Below are 14,438 nucleotides of genomic sequence, written 5' to 3'. Positions count from 1 at the left end.
TATCCAAACACATAATGCACATAATAAGATTACATCTCCTACCCTAATCGGCAGATTATAACATCTGGAACTCAGGTTCCATATTTCAAAACCATTCCTAGAATGCAGACAAACGTTTTCTCTTTTAACTTCTACCAGGCCAGGTTATACTTTCTCACCTGAAGTTGGCCTTCATCTTCTAAACCAATCAAAAGAAAACAACCAATTGCAAGCAATGTTATAAGGGCTGAGAATATCAATCCCAAGTCTGAATCAAAACAAATGGAGAATACCAAATTCAAAGTAAGAATTCAATAATAAAAATGCAGAATCAATTTAAATAAACCACTGAATTTTTATCACAACCACGATCATTATAAAACAAAAGAGTTGCAGAGAAGTCAAGGCTGCATTTTACCCAATACATCTTTGAACTCAATGCTCACCAATTCTGCACTCCTGACCGACACAAAAGGGAGAGAAAGAACACCTAAATTCATGAGAAGAACTGCAAATCAAGAAGACCCCTTTTTACGTTGTTAAGTGAACATTGGTCGATCCGTCCATGCCCCCGAAACATGACCATTCTCACAAACATAAGCTCGAACAACAGGTTCACCATCGTCATGGTATCCAAAAACACGCCTCAAACAGAAAGCAGAATGCAGATCCCAAGTCTCCTTACAAGAGCAGAAGGCACAATCCAAGGCAATCTTGCTGCGATTACCATCGTTAATCGTCCTCCAAACCCTGGATCCCTTGAAATCTGTGAAGATACCCCTAAAGAGCATGTATTTACGCTTCTCTTCGATGTGGACACAGCCTGGCCAATCACAAATATAGAGGCAATCCCCTCTGAAACGGCTGGCAAGCAACTTGTTCCCTTGTTCCCGACTCAAATTCCAAACACCAGACGCTAAGTGAGACTTGACTGACCTGCAACTCTTCCTCCTCCTCTTGGCAATGGAATAACCACGACCCTTCTTAACCACAACACCATCGAGCTGTGCCGCGGATGTGGAACTGTCCTGCGTTTGGGATAAATCGTAGACGGTGTCAAAGTAGAGATCATCGAAGAGCGACCAATCGCAATCAGGATGGGCGGTGGTGGCGCTTACTAAAGATGAAGAAGGAGGAGTTGAAGAAGGTTCGGTGACGCGAGAGGAACCAAGAGCAGTAGAAAGGTAATTCTCGTCGGGGCCGAGCTCACGCTCGAGACCGAAATCGGAATTCTCCAAGAGAACGCCTGCACGAAAAAGCCCAGGACAGCAAATAGAAAGCTTGTGCAGAGCAGCCCATCCTCCAGGAGGATCAGATGATGAGCCGGCAGAGGAGGAGAGGAGATCGGAGACTATAGAAGGGATGGTCTGCAAGCATTTGTTCTTCCAGCAAACGTCGCGAACGAGACCACAGAATTTGGTGCAGACGCAAGCGAGTCTCGCCCAGTTTCGAGGGTCGTCCTCAAGCTTGAGGAAGATGTTGAGGACGACATCATTAGACAGATTGGAGAAGGCGGTTTCTGCCATCGAGAGGAAACTAAAAAAGGGGAAAATCAAAGCAATAGCTACAGAAAAAGGGGAAAGAACTCTAGATTTCTTCTTCGTCTACCAAATTATCTAGGGAGATGGGTGAACGTGAAACCTGAAACCTGAAACCATTTCATCCAAAACAGAAAATTTCTTGCCCTTTTTTGGAGATCGAGAGAATCTGATTGTTAATTTGATAGCTCTCGTGCCCTGCTGGCTCCAGAGTGGTATCGGTTAAATATGAAATCCTGATGAATCGCAAGAACAGGAATTGCAGATCGATTAATAAGAGACAAAAGCTGAAACCCTCGATTTGGGTAAAATGAGATGCTCGTGTAGAAGCTTTACAGCAACTCGGATCATTTAAAGGTTCAGACAAAAAGCTTTGCAGTTGGACCGTATATTATACTCTGATAGGATCATTCTCTCTCTCTCTCTCTCTCTTCCCCTCGCTATGCATATCTGCATATGTCTATGTAGGGTTCCCTCCATATGCTATATATACGGAGATCATGATACTAAATTACTAATGAATAAGGTTACTCAGCGATAAGGTGTGCTAGCACCTAATATCACCCCTAGTATTTCTCTCTTTTTCATTTAAAATAATAATTAAAAATCAAACGGTTTAAATCGCCCTTAGTATTTTTTTCTTTTTCATTTAAAATAATAATTAAAAATCAAACTGTTTTAATTGAACTGACAATATCCAAGGATCATTAGATACTAGCACACCTTATTCCTGGTAGCCCACTAGCTTTTCTAACCCTTTCCCATATATATATATATATATATCTGATTTTTCTTATGAGATATTTAGATCTAGATTTTTTTTTATGAAATAATTTAACTTTGTATAACATTTTCTTCACTATTATTTATTTTATTTATCGATTCATATCTATTCACTATTGCTCCCATTCTCACATTTATATTCTTCTATAGAACGAATTATGATTTGAATTCTATGTTCTAGATAAGTACAAATATCTTTTTTTATATGAGATAAATGGATAGATAAAAGATTGAATAGTTTTCACTATATAGACAATTTTGTTGAATCATATAAATTCTTTACATATGTGATTGTTTACGATATTACTTACTTCCGCATAATTTAAGGATTTTGATAACTTCTACCTATTTCACAATTCATGCAATGCACATTCTACATCCAACCGTTGTTCAAGAAAGCGAAAATAAATCGCATTAAACATGTAAAATAGTTCATCCGATATTCCTCTCATCATCCGTTGAAGGATGACATGACACTTTCAATCTTGTTAAATTACCACCAATGTTTTAAGAAGCTGATTCGTCTAGCTTATCAATATTGTAATCGGTCAGTCATAATATCCAAACAATTAAATCTAGATTTTTTTTAGGGAGATTTACCACGCCACCCCCTGGAGAATGCCACAATTATAAGACCACCCCCTCTGTCTCATCAAATTATACTCAGACCCCCTACCGTCAGTCACTGTTAAGGAATATACCTTATTTGCTGATTTCAGTAATCATATTTTATTTTAAAAACCAAAATGCCCCTATTAAATACGAAGTACCATAACTACCCTTACGATAAGTTAATATTTCTTTACCCAAATCGATAGGTTACCTTGCTCTCAAATCGCCATTGTTGGATCACCGGCGATCATTCATTGTAGCGGCAACAGCGGCGGACGGCGACCTGCAAGACCTCACACCGACGATCGTTAATTGCAATGGCAATGGCATCAACGGCGATCGGCAACCTGCAAGACCTCACGGTGACTGGGCGAAACAACTTACATATAAGAGTGCAGGTAATCAAGCTCAGTCTCTTCCGCTCTGCAACCTAAAAGTAATAGCTTCTAAGAAGTTGAATCCCAATGGCAGCATCCAATAATGCATGTTTTGCCTCTTCTTCGTCTTCTTCAAGTTCGAGTTATGAAGTGTTCTTGAGCTTTCATAGAGAAGACACTCACACCAACTTCAACATCACCTCTACCATGCCTGGGTTGATGCGGGGGTTAACACTTTCAAAGACCACGAAGAACTCCTAACGAGAAAGAAGATTGGGCCAGAACTAATCACTGCGGTTGAGCAGTCGAGAATCTCTATCCCCATCTTCTCAGAGAATTATGCTTCCAGTAAATGGTGTCTCATTGAGATCACTAAGATCTTTGAATGCAAAAACACAATGGATTAGGTCGTTCTGCCCATTTTATACAATATTGAACCCTCAGCGGTGCAAAACCAAACCGGGAGCTATGCAAAGGTCTTTGAGAAACACCAAATCTGTTTTGACCGCAACAACTCTTTGAGGAAAACCACAAAACAAAAATTACCTTTGTAAAAGCTTTTTGTACCTTTGTCGGCATCAGTGGGCGTATTCCCGAGATACAAAATTGGTTTCTCTGTACATGGGTCGAGATTGCATACCTTAACAGCCACAGGGACTGAAGTAGCAATAAAGGAGTTGGATCCTGCCGTTGTAGGTGAAGATGTTGATGGCATTTCTGAAGTTGAATCCAATGCTTTGAAGCATAGTTGTCAAGGCGTCGCCTAGGCTTCCAGGCGGTTTGCCCAAGGCGTCGCCTAGGCGACATTCGCCTTATTGCACTGCATACCGCCTTGTGTTTTGGCACTTATTTATGTCAAATATCATTTAAGTAAATGTCTTTTATATTTGTTATTTCATTTACTTAAGATATTATTCATAAATAAGCAAATACCCCCTATTTGAATCCAATAAAAATAGTTTAAAAATCAAATTCCAAAAGGATAAAAAGTCAACCCCCCAGTCCAAGAAGAAAAATTGGATGTTTTGGTTATAGGGACGATTTTCAACTTTTAAATGCTAGAGTTTTTCTCAATTATGAAAATTTTATAAATTCTATCATGTTAAAACATTGTTAAAAACCAAAAGTCCGGTAAAATAATTTTTTGTTTTGATATCCATAAAATTGTTTTCATTCAGGCAATTTTAACAGCATTCGCGCACTTAAAAATAAGTTTGACCGGAGCATAACTTTGTCATTACAACTTAGATTTAAGTAATCTTAGACTTGTTGGAAAGCTGGTTTTATATTATAACTGATACAAAAAGTCTCATGTAAAAATAATATCATTTGACCAGTCAAACTTGTTATAGAACCAAAGCATTTCTCTAAATTTTGATTTTTTATAACTTAATATGACTTAATGTTAATTTTTTATAATTTAATATGGCTAAATGTTAATTTTTAATAACTTTATGTTGCTTTATTTTGATTTTTTATGATACTAGGTATATATAGCTTACTAAATAATATTAGAAAATAGGAAAAATAAAAAATAACAATTGGTCGCCTTGTTCGCCTCAAGGCGTGCGCCTTCTTGCCTAAGCGCTTAGACAACCCTCCACCGCCTTGGTTCGCCTTGTCGCCGTGACAACTAAGCTTTAAAGACAAGTGAAACACCTTCCTTGAGTGCCAGTGCTACTCCAACTGTTAAATCAAAATGCCCAAGACCAGCTAGGAAGAGTGCGATGCCACCTGTGAAGGATGAGGATTTGGTTCCTGGTGCAACTTTTACGGGGAAAGTAAGATCAATCCAGCCATTTGGTGCTTTTGTTGATTGTGGAGCTTTCACAGATGGGTTGGTACATGTTTCTAGGTTGAGTGATAGTTTTGTTAAAGATGTTGGAAGCGTTGTCTCCATAGGCCAAAGAGGTGAAGGTGAGGTTGGTAGAAGCAAATACTGAGACTGGACGGATTTCTCTATCAATGAGGGAGAATGATGATGTTAGTAAGCCCAACAACGAAAAGATGCTATTGTTACTAGGGATAAACCAAGAACTACGAGAAGGAACGGCACAAAGTCAAACAAAAAACAAGATGAGGTACAAAGAAGTGGAAGGGAGCTCTAAGAGACGTTGGATCATTGAAGAGATGGTAAGGGTATAACGGTCATTTTAAGTCGACACTTAACAATGACTAATGGTAAAAGGTCTGAGAATAATTTGGTAAAACGGAGGGAATAGTCTTATATTTGTGGCATTCTCCATGGGATGGCGTGGTAAATTTCCTTTTTTTTATGAGATATTTAGATCTTAGCTTTGAATAACAGTTTCTCCACTATTCTTTTTATTTTCTCTTTCTTGATCTGTTGAGAGTCATAATATCCAGGTAATTAGATCTAAATCTTTTTATGAGAAATTTATATCTGGCTTTGAATAATTTTTTCTCCCCCGTTCTTTCTTGTTTTTTCCCTGATCAATCCCTATTCATAACTATTTACTATTGCTCCGATCTCATATTTATATTCATTTTTTATATTTTAGATTTTAGATTTTTGTAGATATAACAAACTCTATTCTATATTTCTTCTAAAACTGATTAGTAAAAAAACTTTTCTGTATGAAATAGATGGATAAAAAAATTAAATAATTTTCTTTATATCTGACAAAAGCGTGAAGAAGAACAGCTATATCCTTATTCCCTCCAGACAGAAAAACAAATCTCTTGTCCCCTGATATCAATTCTTTTATGTTTCTACCAAAAAAATAAATATCAATTCTTTTATGCATTGTTAAGGTTTTCGACAGAAGTCACATTAATACAAAATGACGACTTAAGGCAGTAGTTATTTAGCTCCTCCAATCTTTCTCCCACACCCGCAGTGAAAGATGATAATGACAAGGAATGACACATTCAATCACTGTTAAAAAGTTGGTTTTACAACCACCAATGTTTTAAGAATCAGGATTGTCCAGGTGATCCAGATCAGAATCGGCCAAGTCCGATCCCAATTCAGGCTGATCCAGCTCTGCCAATTCCCTTTCAAGAACTAGGATTAGGAGGTCAGGGTATGTTGTGACTGATTCCGGCCAGATTTTCAACGAGATTGGAGTTGACTGATACTGTTCCAGATCAGATCCCAATTTCTGGTTTTTGAACCTGGCTGCCACCCGGTGGGTTTCAATATAAGGATCAGGCTTCAATACCAGAGGTCAATTGTAAATTCGCCCATAGTACAAGTACCACAGCTCCAGCTACTGACCAAGAAAAAAATCCACAAATGCCAAGTAGATATCATGCATCAATACATTCACAGAACTTAACAAAGCTGATTCAAGGACAACCAACTCCCCATTTAAGAACACTCCAGGAACAGACAAACCACACTAAAATTGGCATCCCAACTTGCTCATTCCTCAAAAAAAATGAAAAAATCAGAATGTCATCACTTCGACTTCATCTGAAACTGCAGAGGAGGAATACTTACAATCCTATGGATGTTTAGTTTAAATTATTGATGTTTGACAAATGGAAGCACTGAAACAGAAGAATAGCATTCCTCCACATATAAACATGGCAATATGTGAGTACTGGGTAGTTTCATGAAAAGGCTCACCATATCCGATCCAATTAGAAGTAAGAATACTAGGATCGTAACACAAATCCAGTCCCTCAGAAATTATAACCAGGAGACGAGGATTGAGAACCTTCTGCAAAATCTGATGAGGTACACAAGGACATATAGAAATGACCATAAATTTTGAAAATAGCAGTCATGATATCCAAGTAATAATGAATAATTCAAAACATACAAAATAACATTCTAGTAGATATGCATTATGGTTCTATCAGACTACTACAACAAATTTAAAATAGTCCAAATCAGTCTGTCCATGTTTCCCACTCTGTTCCCCACCATCTTATGAAGCATGAAACTACATCACCAGAAAGAGTCTCCATCATCATCATCAACTAATCATATACGATTAGATCTTACCTGTCAACAATACATGCCATCAAAACATACATAAGAATAAATTCAAACAGATTGAATGTCAGATATAATATCTGTATCAGAAAGACGAGATCAACCAGGGAAGTACTATACAGGAGACAGAGACCGAGACCGAGACAAGCTCCTGCTGCGACTCAGGCTCCGGCTCCGGCTCTTTGGGCTTTTACTCACACGCTTGGGGCGAGGAGGCTGCACAATGCTGATTTCTGTAAAGAGACAAAATAAAGCAAGCAATTGCACTATTTTAAGGTCTGCATAAGATCTCACTTACAGATGCTAATGGAGATTTGGATCTTGATCTTGATCTGCAAAAGTTCCAGAAACAACCCATTTCAATATCCACAACGTTCCGTTGATCCATAAGCCTCGACGCCTCTTCCACGTCAGAGTTACCATATTTAAAACGACAAAAAAAAAAAAAAGCCACCCATAAAACTTTTAGCACAACTCAACAGATAGTATTGAATTTAATTCCCAGCCAATAATACAAAAGGTTCATCACCCGGCAGGTGCCGCAGGTCACAGTAGACCTAGATGACCTGATAAAAATAGATGGACCTCATAAAAGCAACAAATAAAAGCACTTTAAGATATTAAGATATTAAAGAATAAGAGAAAGACATATTTCCCATGGAGTACCACCAAAATCCACAAATCCTGAGCGCAACTCCTATAAGCATGATGATGTTGGACGAGGAAGTGAATTTTGTATTTGTTTCTACCACTGATTGGTACGGCATCCCAATAGCATTAAGCAATCCAGCTTTAATAACCACAAACCCACATGGCCACATCCTCCTTGTCCCTCTTAGATCCCATGTGCATATACTATGCATCATGCATAAAAATTAATACATCACTGAGGTTTATAAAGCTGCTCCTCTATGAAACAGCATACCTCCACAACCAAATCAGTTGCATGCATTTGCACCATATCCCATCATGTTCCTAATATGCATCCCCAAATCGCCGCATAAAGCCATATCTAGAAGAAAAAAAAAGGCAAGCTTCATAAACAAGGATTATAATTGGGAAACCAGCTTTTCTCTTTCTCAATAACACCCCCATCCACGTTTATAAACCAATTATTAAGAGGAGCATGTACACGGAACAGTAAAAAGGAAAGAACAAGAACAGAAAGGGATATTGTGGAAAGGCGACTACCAATGTTACCTGGAAATGAGCACACGCCTAATACTTCATGCCAACATGAAACTAACATGCCTCACAAAAGTTACACGAGAAAGTGCCATCACATTGCACAAGATGAGGAACTTTTGGAGATTTTCTCAATTCCTAATGTTCTAATGCCATTTCTAAGCACAGTAATTTTACACTTCATTACAATCAATAAGAACCACACACACAAAAAAAAATAACTGTATAATTCGTTCCCTTAAAAATTGTTTTCTATTTTATGAATTTCAATTATCCCAACAGGAATGGAGTCCATAATTCATGAACAAAATTTTTCTCACTATCACACGGTTTCATATACAGGCACTTCTCTCACATTGTTACGGCTTAGGACTTATTAATTATTAGATGAAAATTTTCACATTCTTCATCTTACGATTCCTAAAAGCAACCCAGTCCACAAGGCTCCCACTACTGCAGGGTCTGGAGGGGCAAATGTACGCAGCCTTACACCCCCCGCTTCACAGGAGAGGTTGTTTCCAAGTTTTGAAACCGTTATCAACATGTTGCAATAGTGCAACTAAACCATTGTGCCACAGGCTCGCCCACTATTTCTATGACTACTAAATTTGTAAACAATCAATGGAAGACCATGTCCCAAGTTCAAATTTTCAGCAGCAGCAGATGACATGAGAAGAAATGAAACGATTTCAACACTGCATACTGATGCCATCCCAAAAAATAAACATCAGGCAGACAAATCTTCACCCCTGAGAAGACAAGAAACCTAAAAGTAGTGCAAAGCAACAATCTTTTCTTCTTAAGGGGTGTTGGGGAGACAAAAGGGGATCCCCTAACAACATTCTCAACCATATGAAATTATTCAGTCAATCTAGGGATAACCATCCAGTAATGCGATACTGCAACAGACAGCCCACGCTAATGATGAGAGATTTCAAAAACAAACAAAAACAAAACTAAAATCAAAGCAGACGAAGAATAAATTCATAACCTTCTCTTCGTTACAAATTTGAACAATAAGAAGGTAAATGCATCAAACAAGCTAACGGGCTTGGTGGTAATTAATAAAAAATAAGACAGACTTCCAGAAACCAATAAAAATATCCTTATGAACAAAAAAGAGAGAAAACTAAATAGCTCAATGTACACATAAAACATCAAATGAATCTAATGGATAACAAAAGGCAGGCATACCTTGACGCAGAGCGTGGCCTTGACCCTGAACGAGAACGGGAAGAAACAGATCTTGAGCGAGATCTAGATGGAGAACGGCGTGAAGATTTGACCTTCGGTGATTTGCTGCAAAAAATTAATTAGAAGTTACTTAACTTCTACCACTCCAATTAAGTTCCAGGCTCAAATACCATTATAAAACAAAAGCAAACCTTGGGCTGCGGCTTCGACTGTAGCTACGACTACGGCTAGGGCTCCTGCTTCTTGAGTAGGAACGACTACGACTACGGCTTCTAGACAAGCTCCGTCTCGAGTCATACTCTTTCACCTACAGTAGCCAAATAGGAGTAATGCAAAGAACAAAAAAAAAAAATTTGGTTCCATGATGATAAGTTAAACAATTTATACCCGTATATATCCCCGAGAAAATGCATTTCGAAATTCAGAGTCATCAAGTTTCCTGATCTGGAGAGAGAAAGAGAGAGTTAGAAACCAAGAACAGTCTGTTCATCATTGGAGGAATTTAAGGAATGCAAACATGCGTTAAGGCTTATGCGATGCTCATATGTCCTTAAAGGCAAGTAAAATCACCAATCATCTTTTAATGCCCCTTTATATTCCCACATTTTACAAACAGGGTTGTTTTGGCAAGACAAAACATTCGTTTCCTACTCCATTTTTCTTATGATATGTTCAACCACCAATGGCCAAGAGAGGTACCAAGGGTGATGGCAAAACATAGGGCCCGTTTGATAACGTTTCTGCCGTTTCCGTTACAAGAAACGGCAGAAACATAAATTTCCGTTTCTCGAAACATAAACGGAATTGAAGGTGTTTGATAAGTCATGTTTTTAGAAGTCGATGGTAACCAGTGAAATAATTGCCACAAGTCGTTTCCAGAAACGGCGAAACAAGTTGAACTTGTTTCGCCTGGGTCGTTTCTTGAACCATAAATAAGTAAAAATTTCTATTTCTATTTCTAAAAATAAGTGAAACGAAACAGTTTTATCAAACGCTTTTTGCTCCGTTTCTGCTGTTTCTGGAAACAGAAACGGCAGAAACGTGTTTCTTGAAACGTTATCAAACGGGCCCATAGTTTTTGGTTCAAGTCAAACTTATTATAGAACAAGAGCATTTCTCCAAATGTTGATTTTTTTATGACTTAATGTGAAAATGTTGATTTTTTATCATTTTATGGGGCTTAATGTTGATTTTTTATGACTTGATGTGGCTTAATGTTGATATTTTATGATACAAGTTATATGAAGCATAACAAAATAATGTTAGAAAAGAGGGAAAAAAAAAATTAATAATAAAATAAAATAAAAAAGAGCACTCGGTCACCTTAGGCGGCTTGTTCACCTTAAGGCGGGCGACTTGTTGCCTAAGCACTTAAGCAGCCCTCCAATGCCTTGATTTGCCTCGTTGCCATGTCAGCTATGGACCACTCTCAGCCATATCTTGTTTTCTAACTGTAGACACCCAATTTTGTCACCCTCCCCCAGCTATGATGACTTACGGATCGTGGACGCTACCTCTTGCTTCCAATCAACAGAGATGACAACTGACTGAAGTAACCCAACCCCTACACTTCTGCGAAATAGGCCCCCACATATCTCCAAGCGGCGGTAAAACGGTGCGGGCCCACAGGTAGCACACTACATTCCCTCCCTAAGAAAGAGAAAGAGAGGAGAGAGGGCCGACCAAAAAGTCTCTTTTTGCTCCCCACAAAAAGGGGAAAGAAGGGAAGAAATTCCGGCCACTACCCTCACAGTGGCGATTCCACTGGGGACTTGTCAAGCTTCCGACACTAGATGTTACCATTAAATGTAAAAACATTTTCCACATCTGTTTGAAAACATGTTTGGCTAACCCCATGTTTGTAATTGTATTCGCTAACCACATAATGTATCGTGCTCGAAGTGAAATCATTTGGCGATGGATTCCCTATCATGCCCACACCCTCAGGGAAGTAAGTGCACCCTTGGTGCTGATGCGGTCTAGAGATGGTAAGGCAGTGCTCCGCCTTAAGTGAAGTGGCGCCTTATGGATTTTTTTTATTTTTTTTTTTTTAACACTTTTTAAAATTACTTGATGAAGATTCCAACTATAGATTTTTTATTGGTAGGTATATCATTTTGTTAACACTTGAGATGTATGGGATCAGCTTTACTCCACCAAAAATAACCAAAACAAACAAAACAAAAACACAATTCACAAACAGGGTTTGGATTTTGTCAAGGGTTTTAAGAAAGGGTTTTGAGAAGGAATCAAGGAACAAGGAAGAACCACTGATCTAGGCGACCATTTTGCTCCGCCAATGGTGAGCTTCATTCTTCTTTGATAGAAGTAGAAATATAATGGATGACCTTAGAGCTTAGGCACTCATTTTGGCATCATAGAAGTAAGTATAATAAATACTTGCATTTTTTGTCTTCTTTTCTTTATATTTATAATTTTGTTTCATAATTATGTATTTATATTATATGTTAATATGTTATGATGATTGATGAAGATGAACTTAGTTTATTCACTTTATTGATTTGTTTTCTTGATGAACATCTTACATTGGTATGAATATGAACCTTTAATATTTATTTAACATATGAGTAATAGGATTCAACTAGGATTTGAGCCAAATAGATTGGTTTTATAAAAAAAATTACATAGAAACTCTTCAATCAATAAGGCGATGCTTTATGCCCGCCTTATCGTTAAGGAGCTCCGAAAAACCCTCAAACGCCTCCGTCGCCTTACCGCCTTAAAAACAGACTCTGAGAGCAAATGGTAGCCGCTTCCTGTACAAGGGTGTGGGGTATTGTTAAACAGCGAAGATGTTCGTAATTGTACCAACACCCTCAGGTAGGTCTACGCACCTTATGACATTTTAAGATCGAATAATGATATTCCTGCTTTACATTTTTACACACAATCACTCACGATTCCACCACCACCGTGGCCAATTGCTTAACCTTGTGTGTAGTCACGAATAATGAGCAAATACGTCACCCCTTTGATCTCATACCTCTGGGTATAGCAAAAAGATCACGTACCTTGCGTATATAGATCCTATCAAGGAAGCCTTGTCGGTCCTATTGCATCCACTGCATACTCGCACTATGTAAAAAATAGATGGAGAACGCTAGGAACACCACAAGCTGATCTATAGAATTTGTTTGAGGTCTTGAAAAGGAGGCTCCCTATAATGCATTCTAGTCATAAGGAAATGCTCTCCTAGGTGGGTTTCGGATAATGTGTCCTTCCTCCTTAGAAATGAGATGTGGATGACTTGGTATATGTGACTCCAGGCTCGTTCCCGTCAAAGTCCCACAAAATGCCAAATTATCTAAAAAGACCCAAAGAAACTAGGAGGAAGGTCACCTAGTGGGCTAAGATTAAGGAAAGCATGACTATTGCTAGAGAATGTCTCATAGGAATATTTTATTCAAGCCATTTGTGTGTATCTCCCACCTATGACATTGAGTGGACTTAAGGCATCAACCTTTATCCACTCCCTATCATTAAGTGGACTAACTTTGGATGAATCATTGGTTGACAATTGAGTTGATGAATGAACAAAGGGGTGGGAACACAAGCATCCTAAAATAAGCCACTTTTGGTTCAGGCACAATTCCACACCTCAAGTATTCTCCGAAACTGTCTCCTTCCAAGTGATTACAATCCAGTTCACATGGAGCAACCCAACGTTGAACCACCTGAGCAAGCATGGGTCCACCCAATAGAGACCTTAAAACCAACTGAGGAAGCTGGGAAAATGGATGGTGGCCATGTTGTGAGATCCACCTACAGCAGCAGAAGGTCCGACAAAAGAGGGACCGGCAGCACTCGATTGTGGCAGAACAGAATAAGGGGTTGCAGGGCGTGTCCTCCACTGAAAGAACATCAATAAAAAAACATGATTTGAAATATGGAAAGAACACTCAGGAAGAGGAACATACCATTGGACTTGTGGGTTCCCGATTGCCGAGATATGGTTGTCTCAATCAAAGAAGTAGGGTCATCTTGACTTTCTCCCGGAATTTCTTCCCTTCTTCCCCCTTTTTGTGTGGGAGGAAAAAAATAAGAGACTTCTTGGTCGGCCCTCTCTCCTCTCTCTCTTTCTTAGGGAGGGAATGTCATGTGTGCTTACCCGCGGGCCCCGCACCGCAGTAATGCCGCTTGGAGATATGTGGGAGCCTATTTCGCAAGAGTGTAGGGGTTGGGCTACTTCAATCAATTGTCATCTATGTTGATTGGAAGCAAAAAGTCGCATCCACGAGACGTAAGTCATCATAGCCAAGGGAAGGTGACAAAATTGGGTGTCTACACTAACGCATATAAAACCAATTAGCCATTTGGATCACACATTAACCCAATAAATCAAAATTGCGTATAAGCAGCGAAGGCCATGAAACCCACAAGATACTCCTATGGGTGAGAGGATCAATATGCACAACAATGCATCAAAATCCAACTTTCACAAACCCAAGCCGATGTCTAGCACAAAGTCGGCAACATCACAAAGACGTAGGCAACGATGTCCTACTTCCTTTTGTACTCTTTTCATTGTTGTTTAGGTCTACCTTCCCTCGTGTTTCTCCTTCCTCATGTCCAAATGAACTCATTTTCAAACTATTTTGAGTATAAGAACATTATTTATGAAAATCATTTATTATGGAAATTTAGATCGACTCCTAAGGCAATTTGACCACTTTATCTTTTCGTAGGCGTTTGCCCCCAATTGGATCGGGGGATCTAATTGATTATAGAAACATGAGTTTAATTAGTTAATTTATTATTGACCAAGGCAATTTATACACGAAG

The 14,438-nt window shown here is 38.7% G+C and overlaps 2 protein-coding genes across 7 annotated transcripts in view; both read right to left on the bottom strand.

Annotated features, from left to right (window-relative positions):
* Positions 1-294: 294 nt before the first annotated feature.
* On the bottom strand, positions 295-1,968 carry LOC122090747 (phytochrome A-associated F-box protein). 2 transcript variants are annotated; one of them, XM_042660448.1, is made up of 2 exons: positions 1,098-1,968; positions 295-1,007 (listed from the first exon to the last, which is right to left on the bottom strand). In XM_042660448.1, exons 1-2 carry the CDS (start codon positions 1,503-1,505, stop codon positions 519-521), a joined length of 897 nt encoding a protein of 298 aa, XP_042516382.1. In that variant the 5' UTR covers positions 1,506-1,968; the 3' UTR covers positions 295-518. The 2 variants fall into 2 exon arrangements, with proteins under 2 accessions (XP_042516382.1, XP_042516381.1); XM_042660447.1 differs by having other exon boundaries at positions 295-1,966.
* Positions 1,969-7,008: 5,040 nt separating this feature from the next.
* The window catches only part of LOC122091437 (serine/arginine-rich-splicing factor SR34-like), a 13,319-nt gene continuing 5,889 nt past the window's right edge, over positions 7,009-14,438 (bottom strand). For 3 of the 5 annotated variants that reach the window (XM_042661381.1, XM_042661383.1, XM_042661384.1), the window contains exons 9-14: positions 10,023-10,079; positions 9,827-9,942; positions 9,636-9,740; positions 7,555-7,588; positions 7,377-7,472; positions 7,009-7,265 (exon numbers count right to left, since the gene is read on the bottom strand). In XM_042661381.1, coding sequence (XP_042517315.1) covers positions 7,245-7,265; positions 7,377-7,472; positions 7,555-7,588; positions 9,636-9,740; positions 9,827-9,942; positions 10,023-10,079 — 429 coding nt within the window. In that variant the 3' untranslated portion in view covers positions 7,009-7,244. Of the gene's footprint in view, positions 7,266-7,360; positions 7,473-7,554; positions 7,589-8,181; positions 8,269-9,635; positions 9,741-9,826; positions 9,943-10,022; positions 10,080-14,438 lie in introns of those variants that run through there. The other 2 variants (XM_042661385.1, XR_006143930.1) reach the window with 2 other exon arrangements.

This window comes from Macadamia integrifolia, chromosome 10 (genome assembly GCF_013358625.1).
Source record: "Macadamia integrifolia cultivar HAES 741 chromosome 10, SCU_Mint_v3, whole genome shotgun sequence".
NCBI lineage: Eukaryota > Viridiplantae > Streptophyta > Magnoliopsida > Proteales > Proteaceae > Macadamia > Macadamia integrifolia.
The sequence above is the reverse complement of the archived record's forward strand: the minus strand, read 5'-3'. Positions and strand labels throughout refer to the sequence as shown.

Bases quoted from the DNA above. Each gene is read 5' to 3' on its own strand.
- LOC122090747 (XM_042660447.1), bottom strand. From the start codon at position 1,505: ATGGCAGAAACCGCCTTCTCCAATCTGTCTAATGATGTCGTCCTCAAC.